This window comes from Gobio gobio (assembly GCF_949357685.1).
Source record: "Gobio gobio genome assembly, chromosome: 1".
NCBI classification, from domain to species: domain Eukaryota; kingdom Metazoa; phylum Chordata; class Actinopteri; order Cypriniformes; family Gobionidae; genus Gobio; species Gobio gobio.
This window is the reverse complement of record NC_137097.1, coordinates 65,243,306-65,258,028: the sequence shown is the minus strand read 5'-3', so window position 1 is coordinate 65,258,028 and position 14,723 is coordinate 65,243,306. Positions and strand designations below refer to the sequence as shown.

At 35.5% G+C, this 14,723-nt stretch overlaps 3 protein-coding genes across 3 annotated transcripts in view; 1 reads left to right on the top strand and 2 right to left on the bottom strand.

The window, feature by feature from the left end:
* Nucleotides 1-1,061: 1,061 nt before the first annotated feature.
* LOC307137521 (uncharacterized protein) lies at nucleotides 1,062-7,171 on the bottom strand. Its single transcript, XM_079835218.1, has 4 exons — nucleotides 6,792-7,171; nucleotides 3,831-3,964; nucleotides 2,637-2,751; nucleotides 1,062-2,553 (listed from the first exon to the last, which is right to left on the bottom strand). The coding sequence occupies exons 1-4, from the start codon at nucleotides 7,045-7,047 to the stop codon at nucleotides 1,985-1,987; spliced, it is 1,074 nt and encodes a 357-aa protein (XP_079691344.1). The 5' UTR covers nucleotides 7,048-7,171; the 3' UTR covers nucleotides 1,062-1,984.
* A 479-nt stretch (nucleotides 7,172-7,650) lies between these two features.
* LOC307137528 (uncharacterized protein) lies at nucleotides 7,651-10,575 on the bottom strand. The gene is made up of 5 exons (XM_079835228.1): nucleotides 10,523-10,575; nucleotides 10,187-10,398; nucleotides 8,920-9,013; nucleotides 8,693-8,789; nucleotides 7,651-8,596 (listed from the first exon to the last, which is right to left on the bottom strand). Exons 2-5 carry the CDS (start codon nucleotides 10,378-10,380, stop codon nucleotides 7,983-7,985), a joined length of 999 nt encoding a protein of 332 aa, XP_079691354.1. The 5' UTR covers nucleotides 10,381-10,398; nucleotides 10,523-10,575; the 3' UTR covers nucleotides 7,651-7,982.
* A 1,867-nt stretch (nucleotides 10,576-12,442) lies between these two features.
* Nucleotides 12,443-14,723, top strand: part of pgls (6-phosphogluconolactonase) — a gene marked incomplete at its 5' end in the record, with an annotated part of 6,492 nt that continues 4,211 nt past the window's right edge. The window contains 2 exons of the mRNA XM_079835253.1: nucleotides 12,443-12,505; nucleotides 12,856-13,122. Of these exons, the coding sequence (XP_079691379.1) occupies nucleotides 12,443-12,505; nucleotides 12,856-13,122 (330 nt within the window). The remainder of the gene's footprint in view (nucleotides 12,506-12,855; nucleotides 13,123-14,723) is intronic.

Below are 14,723 nucleotides of genomic sequence, written 5' to 3'. Positions count from 1 at the left end.
CAGGAACGCGCCGTAATCTCATAACTTAATCCAGATATTTTAATCAAATCCGCAAATTAGTTTGAAGAATCCAATTAGCCAGAGATCAGTTATCAGGATTAAAAGAGCTGGGATATGTCAAATCATCTCAGATGTATTTAATGGATAGTTCACCCAAAAATGAAAATTAGCCCATAATTTACTCACCCTCAAGTCATCCTAGGTGTATATGACATTCTTCTTTCAGACGAATAAAATCTTAATAAATAAAAGAGTTATATTACAAAAAGTTTTTGAAGTCCATAAAAAGTGCATCTGTCTGTCAAATAACGTGCTCCACGCAGCTCTGGGGTGTTAATAAAGGCCTTCTGAAGCGAATCGATGCGTTTGTGTAAGAAAAATATTCATATTTAAAACTTTATCAAGTAAACTTTCGGCCGACCGCCTTCTGTGGAAAAGTGTTGAATGTTGAAAGTGAAACTCAAGATGCGTACGTGACGTCATGACGAGCGGACCTGGTCGCGTTAGTCTTTCGATTGGCAGGGGAACTTTCAACAATTATTCCATAATTTGAACAGGGAAGTCGATCGGCTGGAACTTTACTTGATAAAGTTTTAAATATGGATATGTTTCTGACACAAACGTGTCGATTCGCTTCAGAAGGCCTTAATTAACACCCCAGAGCCGCGTGGAGCAGTTATATGATGGGCAGATGCACTTTTTATGGACTTCAAAAACAGAGCCACTATGAATCAAATTCTAATGCTTGGATTAGCCTGGACTTTTGTAACATAACTCAGATTTTATTCGTCTGAAAGAAGAATGTCATATACACCTAGGATGACTTGAGGGTGAGTAAATTATGGGCTAATTTTCATTTTTGGGTGAACTATCCCTTTAAGCGAGGTACGAAGAACAGACCCTTGGACAAGAACCAACATTCGCTTTTTGTGTATCCTGTTTGAAACATGCAGTTTGGATTTCGATGTTGATACTTTACAAACACTAATACAAATAAAAACCATTTGGAAATCTAATATGTAAACCACATGGTCCAACTGGATGAAACTGTGAAATTTATTGATGAAAATAAATAAATTTATTTAGAATAGAAGAAAATGAAAAGTTGGAAACACTTTACAATAGTCTTTGTTAACATCAATTGATGCATTAACTAATTAGCAATATATTTTACAGCATTTATTAATGTGAGATAATAATGTCCTTGTTCATATTAGTTCACTGCGCATTAACTAACAGATGCAACTTTTGAACTTAAAAATGCATAAGTAAATGTGGATATTAACATTGGCTAAGATTAATAAAATGCTGTTGACGTATTGTTCATTGTTGTAGTTCATGTTAACTTGTATAAATAACTACTATCGACAAATTAAACCTTAAAGTGTTACCGAAAAAATAAGAAATGAAAAATGCAATGCAATTGATTTATATGAAGCATATTTCTAGTTGAAACGTGATTTTGTTTTGTGTGTGTGTGTGTTTGTACTTAATACATCAATTGAAAAATACTCTTTTAACAGTTGATCTTTTCACTTATTTGTGAAAATACTACCATATGAATTATTTTTTTTTTTTTACTTTTTATTCAGGATTTTCTTTTAATATTTCAGGATCTGCAAAAGGTAAAAACATCAAGTTATAAGTTATCAAGGTGAGTTATCAAAAAGTTGCAGCAATAACAAATCCATTGTTCTTTTTCTCCAAAAGTAGCAGAAAACTGGACACAAGAACGCATTTAACAGTGTTAACAAACAAACAACTTTTATCAGCATTTTCGTCCACTTTTCTATCATTAATGCATTTTTTTCAACAGTATATCATCCTTCTGTTAAACAGATAACAAGGCTATAATAAAATTACCATTCCCAAAAGCATCATATTGTCTCTACGATCAACTCAACTCACGAAACACAGCCTTAGACAGTAGTGTCATATTAAAAATAAGTACACAAATAATACTCAGTAACAATTCATTTGTATTCTAACGAACACATCGGTGCGCTTTAAGAGCAGTTTTGTACGCGTAGCTTTTACCACATTCTAAACAGCTGAATGGTTTTTCTCCGGTGTGGCTTCGGAGGTGAACGTTAAGAGACGATTTCTGAGAAAAACTCTTTCCACACTCCATGCACGCGTACGGCCTCTCACCAGAATGAGTGCGCTCGTGAGTTGTGAGGTATATTTTTTGAGCAAACCGTCGACCACAAACCGTACAGGCATAAGGTTTTTCACCAGAGTGTGTTCGCATGTGTTTTTTCATATGGCTTAAATATTCAAAGGTTCTCCCACAGAACAAACAATTTAGTTTCTTCCTTAGTTTAAATGTCATCTGGCTGAAATCCAGCTGATTTGGAAAAAATCCAACATCAGGACCCAAATCTGAGCCTGTTGTACAGTCTCCATGTATCGAAATTGTTCCTTGAAGAGCTTGTTCTTCGGCTTGTGGCTGTTGTGCGGTCGATTGGACTTGCTCGTCTGAAGGTACCGTGTATGTGATGAAATCCTCGGAGCGCTGGGCAACACATCTCTCATCACTGGTCATTGCAGGTCCTGTAATTCGATAAATGATACATTAACATCTAAAAATAATAAAGAGTCAATTGCAGCTGTTCTAAAGTTCGTTCTCCACTAACCTCTCAAACTGCTACTTTTGGTATCAGGTTTATTTTTCCCAGAGCAGTCTTCAATCTTCAGCGTCTCTTCTTTAATCATAATTACATCTGGTTCGTCATCCAGCAAATTTACTGGCTGAAGGATTGAAAATAAAAGAGGGAGCTAGTGAGCTGAATTCTGGATGTTTTTAATGTGGCGTTCACACCGGACGCGATTCGCGCAAATAATTAGCGCGAAGGTGGACACTTGTACATTTTGAGTTTACTCGCGCGTGACATTCACTGCACAACAGACACGAATTCGCGTCATGGGTGGGGCTTCCGCCAGCAGCTCATCTCGTTGAGAAATGGCTGACATGGGCTGTGTTTACATGTCTTTTTTTTGTTAATATCTACTGTTAATGTGTGACAAAACGTAGTTTTAAGACTTTTTCAGTCGATAATGTAGTTGTTTAAAGCTCAAATATGTGGTCTATTTATATAAAGATTGCCTATTTGAACATTTTATCTGCCGTTTTCGGAGTTGTGAGCTCCAGTGGATCAGCGGCGCTCAGCGCTCGTCAAAGCCCGCGAGGGCAACCTTTCCTCGGCCAGTCCTTCTGCCGTCTGCCGCTGGCTCTGATGTCTCTGTGGTGTCTCGAGCTATAATTCGTCTTGTAACGGCCGATCTTTGGTCTCATGGATCTATAATTTGTTCCCTGGCAAATCGTTTAGGCTGAGGGCAAAGAGAGGTTTCATTACTTTATATTTTTAGGCTATAACTGTACGTTGCAGTTGTAACGTTAGCCTACTAGCACTGACTTTGAATGTTTGACTGAATTGTTTGCTTTATTTCATGTATAGCTTGTTATACATTACTTATACTTTTGTATTATTGATCATACATAAACTTGCATTTAACAAAAAGAGACTGGGTTGTGTTTCATGTCATTTAATGTTATCACAGTGATAATCATATTGTCTGAACCAGATATTAATATACAGATTTTCTCCTCATTGTTGTCACTACTAGAGCAAGCTCCTGATTGGTTAACGCGGCGCGAAATATCCGCCAAAGTTCAGATTTTTCAACTTGAGCGATTCAAAACGCTCAATTCGCGTCCTTCGCGCCGCAGAATGCCATTTCGCATCTCTGCATTGACTTAACATGTAAATCACTTGCGCGAATCGCGTCCGGTGTAAACGCACCATAAGAGAACTTAATGTGAGACCAACCTCTTCTGGGATGACCGAAGAGTCCAGGTGTGTGTCGTCCTCCTGTCCACCAACATCTGACTCCTCGTGTCTCCAGAGGTTCATGCACCATTCCTTCCCGAAGACATTGTCAATTGTGGGACGATGTCCTGTGTCTGTTGAACATGTGGTCATTTTAAAAAGTACAATTACATTTTTTTTTAAAAGCTAGTCAATGAACTTTCAAGAAATCTTATTTTCCCACCTCAGACCTGATTATAGTCTTGAATTTACTACATTATTTAAACCCAGTCACAATAATTTTGGAATCAATCAACCCAAAAATCTTTTGCACTGGAGATCTGGGGTGTCATTTATAACTGTTGCGTACGCACACACAACAGGCCCTGAAAGAGGCATACGACACTTCCAATGCAAAAGTTGGGATTATATATTTTTCTTTAAAACTTGTGTACCTGTACGCAAACTCTGACCCATGAGTACAGACATTTTGGAGACAGTTTGGACTCTCAGATGATCTACGTCTACCTATAGGAATAGAAGGCCCATTCAGTATAGACTTGGTCGGCGTTGTGTCATAGTTGGGGGTGTGGCTTGGGGGCGGAGTCGGCCCTTCCCCAAAATGTAAATGCATGGGGTTAACCCAGTTTAGCCGGTGTAGAATCACTTTTGCCGCTTGACAGCGCAAGATATATAGAAAAACTGAGTCATATTGGGTCAGATTGTCCGTGCAGTATCTGTGACTGATAAACGACCCAACGGAATCAATGGCCAGAGGTGTCATTTTCTCATCAAAACACATGCTGCTCCGCCGACCTCCATATAGGTATGACATGCCTACTTCATAAATCACCCAATCTTTCCATGAAGACGTTAATTCAGTGTTCCTGAATTTAATGGATTAAAAGTATTACATACATTTAATGTTTTAAAATGATCATAAAATGCATCTTGTGCTATGAAATTGACATGTCAGTGTCACAATATTATTCAAATTATTTAGTTTTTTTATAGCAACCGTCTTCATCAAAAGACTGGGTGATTTATGAAGTAGTCTAGATATTATGTCGTGTAATATTTGTGGGAGCAGCTGCATTTTTAATCTTTACAATAATACCAGCTTCATGTAGTGCAAATGTTTAATTGAAATGGATGTATAGCACAGGCTTTCAGAATTGACGAACGGCTCCGTCTGTTTAATTGGGCAGTATTAAACTTCAGATCAGGGGTTTTTTTTAAACTTAGTAGAGGTGCAGAACGCCACAAGGCAACTTTTTCGAGCATCGAGCAAAAATCAATCATAATCATTACAAAGAGTAAAGATAAACAAGTTCTACGTGCATTCATTCTAATGGCTTGTTTTCCCCCACGGCATATTGCGGATATCACGTTTTGTGGGGGTTCCCAGTAATGCCGACCAAGTCTATTATAAACAGATTTGTTGCGTTGCTCATGAGCTAATTACCCTCCTCCATCCCCAGCTCCTCCTCTCGCCCAGTCAGGACTTGGCCTTCTGATATTCCTCTTCAATTCAGACTAATTTTCTCAAATTATGTTGTACATTAACCCTTTCTGGCTGAGCCCCCAGCATTTTTTTTAAGGCGCCCGTTATTATTTCCATGGCGACGCGTCATGCTTGTCACGTGACACACGGCCACGCCCACACCGGGGGGAAAATCAATCCATCCCTCTCCATTGACTTTGCATTGCGTGAGGCTGCCTCCTTGTCAATTCTGGCTTATAACAAAATACAGAACAATGTCTAAAAGCTGCTATGTGACAGGGTTTACAGCAAACAAGCTAAAAAAAAAAAACAGAACTAAGTTTTTATAAGCTGTCGACCCAAAAAAACAAGCGTTTAAGGAGACAAAAATATATAAAGCGTGAAGCATCAGCGGGAAGAATGGGTAAATTGTGGAAGCCTGACACTCAGTATGCCTACGTGTGCAGTAAACTTGTTACTGGTAAGTCAAATATCCAAATTTCAGTTTTGTATATTATATTTTAGCATATCCTGTCGCCGATTACATTCCCCTACAGTGGGCACAACATGACCTGCCAGATGCCAGTATTATATACTATAGCCTATATCATTTCAGTATTATATAAATATATATATATATATATATATATATATATATATATATATATATATATATATATATATATGTATATGTATATGTATATGTATGTGTGTGTGTGTGTGTGTGTGTGTGTGTGTGTAACACAAAATAACACTCGTAGAATGTTATTTAAAAAAAAAAAAAAGATTGTGATACATTTTGTCTTTTTTTTTATTTTCTCTAAAAATGTAATGATGAATAAGGATTGGCGGATATTATGAAGAAAAACAAAGCCTTAAAGGTATAGTTCACCCTGAAATGAAAAACCAAAATTTTTGTCATCATTTACTCACCCTCATGTTGTTCCCAACCTATGTACATTTATTTCTTCTGTTGAACACAAAAGAATATGATTATTGGTAAGCAAACAGTTGCTGGTCCCCATTGACTTCCATTGTATGGAGGGGAAAAACATACTATGAAAGTCAATGGGGACCAGCAACTGTCCGGTTAACAACATTGTTTAAAATATATTCTTTTGTGTTCAACAGAAGAAATACATTCACACCGGTTGGGAACAACATGAGGGTGAGTAAATGATGACAAAAATTTTGGTTGGACTATCCCTTTAAATAAATCAAGGCCTTATTTTCAAGTTTGTGCACTACATAATTTAAAAGAGCCAATCTAATCTGTGAATTATATAAATAGAAACGCACGGGAACAGAAACCGTTTCCAGAGAATGACCAAGTACAACTTAAATGGACATGAAAGTCACCACACAACATTACTCAAGGGCACAGGGATCATCTTTTGAGGGACATGAACATACAGAGTTCCGTTTTCCAGCTCATATTAATTGTGATATAATTAAAACAAAATTCACAGTCTGCTTTCAACACGCGTGTCGTTACTCACGTCCCGGATGGCTGAAAGAAGCTTTTGTCCCGTTCATCTTTCCAGCGGTTTTCCGAGCAGACTGAAGTTCGCTCTCCAGAAAATGGCATTTCTTTTTCAGAGATTCATTTTCGTTTGTACATCGCGAAATCTCTAATCGCAACAGCAACGAATTGTCCTCGAAAAGTTTGCTTATTTCAACAACAGCGGTTCTCGCCATAATTTCCATTATGGATGTTAACTGCGTCTGAAAATCCGTTGTATTCATGATATCCATTGTTCACGGGAACCTTTAATGTTACAAGATTATAATTAATATAGCCGTTTCTTCTAATAGACACTGTCGCTATATTCTCTTCACGGTCTTTTTGTAGAAACAAACCATAAATAGCGTTGGGCCGAAAGGGATTATGGGATGAATTACCGTAAACCATCGTGTAGAAAATGAATGCAGAAATGATGACTTTTAAAATGATGGAAAGTTGTATTATATTCAATAATTAGTACTTAAGTATTACTTACTTAAGTAATACATTACTTATTGCTTTCTGGGTATTGTTTACTGTAATGTATTAACTCTGGCCCCCTAAGTACATTTTGTATTACCCAATGTCGGTTTGTACTATTGTAATTTTCTTGTAATGTTTGTTTTGTTTATGTACATTATATGTATTGTTACAGACATGTGATGTACATTGTTGTGTGTTCAAGAAAAATGTAATAAAAATACTATTACAAAAAAAAAAAAAAAAAAAAAAAAGATGGAAAGTTGTTTTTCCCATTAAAACATTAGAACAAAAACATGAAAATATGCTCAGGGTGATGTGTAAAGTAAATAAAACCGATAATAATATTAAATACAACAAGATTCATTGTTTTTGTACATGTTTTGTATTTGAAGCTGATTGGAAGACTACATGAATTATATCAAACTGTACATTTATCAATCCCCCCAAAAAAAATAATGATGGAAAGTTGTTTTTCCTATTAAAACATTAGAACAAAAACATGAAAATATGCTCAGGGTGATGTTTACAGTCAAATAAAACCGATAATAATATTAAATACAACAAGATTCATTGTTTTTGTACATGTTTTGTATTTGATGCTGATTGGAAGACTACATAAATTATATCAAACTGTACATTTATAAATCCAGTGATCATAATCATAAAACAAAAAATGTCATTAATAATTCCTCATTGTCATTCATTAACTGATGTTGTTGCAAGACTGGCAAGACAGGTGTTTGTTAAGATTAAATTTCGTCGTGAACCCCTTCCCACATTTCGCACAGGCGTAGGGTTTTTCTCCGGTGTGACTTCGCAGATGCATGTCTAGAGTGCATTTCTGAATAAAGCCTCTTCCACAGAGAGGACAGCGATACGGCTTCTCTCCGGTGTGGGTGCGCTGATGGGTGTACAAGTGTCCTTTCTGAATATACTGCTTTCCACAAATCGTGCACCTGTAGGGCTTCTCACCTGTGTGGCTCCGCTGGTGTATTGTAAGTTGGCTAAAACACCTGAACCACTTTGAACAGTAGGTGCAAACAAGACGCTTGTCCCCTGAAAAACTATTGTCGCCGCATGTTCTTGTGGACGCCCTCAAACTCTGTGCGTGACTGAATGAAGTGTTTTCAGATTCAGATGTGCATTTCGTAGACGACGACTGAACCATCATTTCTCCAGGTGAGGCGTTTCCGTTCAGTTCTAGTGGTTCTGATTTAGACGGGACTCTTGCAGCCGCATTTTCTCTATTTCTGTCCACACAGGGGACAGTTTTGAGAACGGTGGGTGACAGGCTCATGGCTTCACCGCAGTGGATTCCTATGGGTAAGTGAAAGTGATGTAAGTGTACTGCACATGGACGGAAGTTAAAAATTAATATAAATATTATACATTATTATATAGCTCCAGTCTTACCAGTTTCCTTGTCTTGACCAATCCAAACATCTGCTTCATGTAGCTCCTGCTTTATACTGATTGGCTGGCTGACCTCACACGTCTGCTGTGGACTGTCCTTTGATAATTTGACATTACATTATATCTTATACTTGTATCATATATATACAGAAACATTAGATTTTCATCAGCTTTTTTAGGTAAAATGTTTACAGGTGGATATTATTTACATAATGAAGCGAACTTACTTGCTCTTGCTGGATTACTGTGGGGCCGTCTCTTAAAAGGACCTCAACGCTACACCTCTTCAAATGATTGTGCATCTCTTCTTGAGCATATTCACTGAATAAAAATAAAAACATGGGTTATTGAATTAGTATGATCCATGGACATGGGAGCATATATATGTTATATAAAAGGCTCATAATCAGATAACGGTTACCTTTTTATTGATTACATGTTACTCACACAATGGTAATAAATTGTTAATTCATAATTTATTAATCATTTATTCAAAATTAATCCTTTAAATTTTCATAATTTTCATTTATCTTTCGAAGGGGGAAATTGCAAACAGACCAACCACTAGTCAGTTGGCTATAATCTGTTAATATTTTACATGGACACATCTTTATGCATTTTATTTTTGTGCTGAACTGTTTTCTTTTGATTGTTTTTATTTGATAAATTATTTATTTTAATTTGAATTATTTAATTATTAGCTTTATCATCTTACGAACCACTGCAACGCTTTATTTTAAGGTGACTTACACGTTACTACATGTACTTACTATAGTAATAACAGTAAATTATGCATAATTACAAGTAACTAACCCTAAACCAAACTCTAACTCTATAGTAAGTACATGTAGTTAATTATATATTACTCAGTACTTACTAGAGTAAGTACAATGTAACTACGTCAAATTAAAGTGGAACAACAACCACATGTGGGGAAACCCTGACATAATGTGACGCAGAGCTGAAATTTCATCAGCCATTACTTACATTCAGCGTCACATGATCCTTCAGAAATCATTCTAATATGCTGGTTTATTATCAATGATGGAAACAGTTGTGCTGCTTTAAATTTCTTTGCAAACGTTGATAATTTTTTTCAGGATTCATTGATGGAAAAAAGTTAGAAACAACAGCCTTTATTTAAAATAGAAATCTTTTCTAACAGTATAAATCATTACTATCACTTTTTATCAATTTAACACATCCTATAATTTTGAACTACCATTGTCATGTGACACTGAAGACTGGAGTAATGATGCTTTGCATCACAGGAATAAATTATATTTTAAAGTATAGAAAACCATTATTTTAAATTGTAATAATATTTAACAATATTACATTTTTCTGTATTTTTGATCAAATAAATGCAGGCTTGATGAGCACAAGAGACTTCAAAAACATTAAAAAATAGTACTGTGTCCAAACTTTTGACCGGTATTAACTTATATGATTGCATAAATGTGCCTCATAAATAGCAAAACAAAGTGAAACTACCTCTTGACAGCTGTGAAAGTCTGTGTGAGTGTTTGTTCAGTGTTTGTCCACGGCTGGACCTCCGTCAAGCTCAGTCTCTTCCTCAGTTCGCTGATCTCACTTCGGCTGCGGGTGACCTCCGACAGCAACACCTCACACTCCACATCCACCAGTCTGCTAATCTCTAACACGGCTGTCTGCACCAGTGTCTCCATGATGGAAGCTAACTGGGTCTGAAAAGAGGAGATAGTGGACACCATCTCCTTTTTTTTTCAGATACAGAATCTGCCCCTACAAATAATAATAAGAAGAATTTGTTATACTTTAATTTAAAAATAGGATCTAAAATGGTTGTACTTCAACACCACCAAAAGCTCCCTTAGTTCCTACTATTTCTTGTACGTGTAGTTCAGTGTGATTGATTTATCCAAATATGGCGCACTAGTGCCATCTACAGAAGTGGAGCATTTTGAGTGAGAGACTGTTATTTGGGTAAATTTCACTTCAAACTTTCGATTATTTACTGCTGATGTAACGTGCTTTTTACATCCATAGAGAAAATGTTTAGGCTTCCAAATCATATAAGACTGTCATAGATATATAGTGTGTTAATGCTATATAGTAAATGGCCACTGCATATTTTAACATCCGCACTTCATGATATGATATGATATATGATATGATATGATATGTGATTGATATAAGACACAGGAAAACAAAGTATTTAGAATTTTTTTGAAAAATTATATTTTATTCATGTTATGCTATATGTCCTCGCATGTGGACACCAGGACACCAGTTTAAAAAAAAAAAATTACATGAATGGACAAAAACAATGGGATTTTGTTTTTCATTCACACATACATTTTCAGATTAAAAATAATAATAATATTTTGTTTAAAGACGATTCTCAACTATGTTATGAAACATACAACGGAATTAATTGATATACCTTTTAACTTTATGCAATATGTGGGTAAAATGGCCATATTGGATTTTCCCATTCAATACAATGTATTTACACACTGCATCTAATTTGCATATTGATGTGTTCTTGGAGCAGCATGTAATGAAAAAAGAAGTGTAATAATGGGAGTAAGAGCAACATTTTTATAATAATATCTAATATTTTATAGCAACATTGATGTGTAATTTATTTCCCTATTCACTTGTTGTGTCTCCCAAAAGAGGTTAGAGAGAGGTTAGGAGGACCGCCTACCGTATTAACATACGTACACATACATAAATAAATGCAGAAATGCATAAATAAATGTAAAAATAAATAAATAAATGTAGAAAAAGTATAGTAACACAAACGATACAAAAATAGCACAATTCAAAATGATACTTTTGACAAAATTATTTATTTATGTATTCATTTATTCCTGCATTTATTTATTTATTTGAGCATTTAATTATTTATTAATTTATTTTTGTATATATTTGTATATTTATTTCTTCATATATTTATTTATACATGTATTTATTTATTTCAGCATTTAATTATTTATTTATGTATTTCTATATTTATTCATATATTTATTTATACATGTATTTATTTCAGCATTTAATTAATTATTTATTTTTTCATTTATTTATGTATTTCTATATTTATTTCTTCATATATTTATTTATACATTTATTTATTTATTTCAGCATTGAATTATTTATTTATGTATTTCTAAATTTATTTATTTAATTCTGCATTTACGTATTTATTCCTTTATTTATTTATTTATTTATTAATATATTTATTTATACATTTATTTATTTCAGCATTTAATTAATTATTTATTTATTCATTTATTTATGTATTTATATATTTATTTCTTCATATATTTATTTATACATTTATTTCAGCATTTAATTATTTATTTATGTATTTCTAAATTTATTTATTTAATTCTACATTTACGTATTTATTTATTCATTTATTTATTCATATATTTATTTATACATTTCAGCATTTAATTAATTATTTATTTATTCATTTCTATATTTTTATTCATATATTTATTTATACATTTATTTATACATTTATTTATTTCAGCATTTAATTATTTGTTTATTTATTCATGTATTTCTATATTTATTTATTCATATATGTATTTGTTACTTCATTTATTTATGTATTTCTACATTTATTTATTTAATTCTGCATTTACGTATTTATTAATTTATTTATACTTAAGTAATTAATTTCTCGTCCTCCATATTGGTTCACGTGCGCACTACATTTCCCAGAATGCAACAGTTGGCAACATTTGCTGTGATTGGATGTTCGTCAGATCGCATGAGGAGCACGTAAAGGGAACCTCACTACTAAGAAAACATTCCACGGTGAGTTCAAAGTCATTTTATAAGTTATTACAGCTCCCATAAGTTCCTGAGCATCATTTTGACGTGCTTTTATTGCCAGCGGTTATCGGTAGGCTCTTACTGTGCTCACATTTGAATCAATCCCTCCTCGGTTTATTTGACTTCATCCAACCTGCACTGCCCCATTAAAGTAAACAGTGCACGTTTTTCCAATAGATAATTGCAGAGAGCGGTTAGCTTATTGTTTCCTTTTGTCTGCTTTTTTTCTGGTCATGCTGCTGTTGCACGCATATATTGTGTCTGTTGACTTCAGCATTGCTTCATATCTGAATTGACTGGCATAACCATTATGCACCTTGCCTTGATTTCAGATGTCTGGACGAAGAGTGGTGGTGTTCCCCTCTGCGGCCGAGCTTGGCTCCTCTCTGGCCCAGCTGGTGTCCTCTCGTGCAGAGAAAGCTCTGAGTGCAGGTGGAAGCTCCTTCTCTCTTGGCCTTTCCGGAGGGAGTTTGGTCTCCATCCTGAGTAAGGAGCTGCCAGCTTTAGCCAACCTGGACTGCAGCAGATGGCTTATCGGCTTCTGTGATGAGAGACTCGTTCCATTCAGTGATCCTGAGAGCACCTATGGCTTATATAAGGTGACTCTGTGCCCTTTTACCTGTAACCTGTTGATCTCTTATAGTAATGGAGAAGTCCATTCATATTTTTCTGACATGTGACTTGCAAAACATCCATAGAATTGGAGCACAGGCCTGTCAATTTTCCATCTTTTGTAAGCCACACATGTATTCCCTCATAAAATAAAAAAAATAAAAAACAACGAAAGGAAAGAAACAGATATGCGAACGAACTGCAAGTACCCATACCATGTATTTCAATCACAAAAAACAGCGGGACATTATAAAACTCTTAGTCACCATGAAATCAAAATTTACCTTTCTTTTTTTATGGAATATTGCAGTATTTATTATAAATTATTTATGTGTTCTATTTAACGTCCTCTCCCTCTTCTCTGATATGTTTACTGGTGTGAGGGCGGGACAACCTGTCAATCACATGAGATCGACCAATAGCAAACCAAAACCATCCAACAAGCCAATCAATTCACCATTTACAAAATCAAGTCCCGCCCTACATTTTTTCTTGTTTAATGCTGCGTTCACACCAAACGCGAATAGGGCGTCAAAATCGCGTCTACCGTGTCTAGTTGGACACTTGAACATTTTGAATCCATTCGCACGTCCACAACTAATTGGACGCGCGTATAAATTGAGCGTTTGAAGCGAAAGAGATGCGCTCCAGGAGAAATATGTCATAAAACACCACTCTGCCTCTTTTCATTTTCATTAAAAATATATATTAAACATTAATAGCCACACAAATGTGGTCCAGGCAACTATTATTACATTATCTTCACTGCATGTATATTTAAATATCCTTAAAAAATAAAGTTATGAAACTTCTCTTTGCCTACAACAAGCAGCCAACAAATTATAGATTCATGAGAGCAAAGATCGCCCATTAGATCCACACAAGATGCACCACTACAAGACATCCGAGCCAGCGGCAAACGGCAGAAGGACTGGCCGAGGAAAGGCTGCTCTCGCCGGGGTTATTGAGCGCTGAGTGCCCAGTGATCGCCTGGATCTCACAACTGCAAAAACGCAAGATTATTTTTTTTAAATAGGCGCTCTCTTTATAAATAAACCACAGATTTGAGCTTTAAACAACTACATTCTCACCTGAAAAAGTCGTAAAACTACATTTTGTGACACAATGGTAGTATTTTTAAATTACGCAGGGTTTCTCATCACGTCACTTTACCACGTGACCGCAGCGAGCAGGCTCCTGATTGGTTAACGCGGCACGAATTGACGCCAAAGTCAAAAGTTTCAACTCGGGCGTCAGATGCAAATTTGAATGAAGCGGAATCGCGTCCATAGACGCGCCGCAGGACCTCCAGACGCGGGTCAACCTGCCTTTCCATTGTCTTAACGTAGAAATCACTCGCTCCTGATGCTCTATTCGCGTTTGGTGTGAACGCAGCATTAGAAGCCGATTTGGATATACGTCACATTGACTATTGCAACTTCTGTTTCATGCTGACTCTAATGTGAATAAACACTTAATGTGGAATTACAAAGACGGCGATATTAAAAGGCAAGACAAGGCAGGTTTTTTTATAGCACATTTATATAGCACATTTCATACACAATGGTAATTCAAAGTGCTTTACATA

What these genes read in the sequence shown, in the direction of transcription:
- LOC307137528 (XM_079835228.1), bottom strand. Translation starts at nt 10,380, where the DNA reads ATGGAGACACTGGTGCAGACAGCCGTGTTAGAGATTAGCAGACTGGTG. An exon ending in CAGTAATCCAGCAAGAGCAA is followed by an intron (nt 8,790 to 8,919) that starts GTAAGTTCGCTT and finishes AAATTATCAAAG; the next exon opens with GACAGTCCACAGCAGACGTG. An exon ending in TGGTCAAGACAAGGAAACTG is followed by an intron (nt 8,597 to 8,692) that starts GTAAGACTGGAG and finishes ACTTACCCATAG; the next exon opens with GAATCCACTGCGGTGAAGCC.
- LOC307137521 (XM_079835218.1), bottom strand. Translation starts at nt 7,047, where the DNA reads ATGGATATCATGAATACAACGGATTTTCAGACGCAGTTAACATCCATA. An exon ending in TTCTTTCAGCCATCCGGGAC is followed by an intron (nt 3,965 to 6,791) that starts GTGAGTAACGAC and finishes CATGTTCAACAG; the next exon opens with ACACAGGACATCGTCCCACA. An exon ending in CTTCGGTCATCCCAGAAGAG is followed by an intron (nt 2,752 to 3,830) that starts GTTGGTCTCACA and finishes TCAATCCTTCAG; the next exon opens with CCAGTAAATTTGCTGGATGA.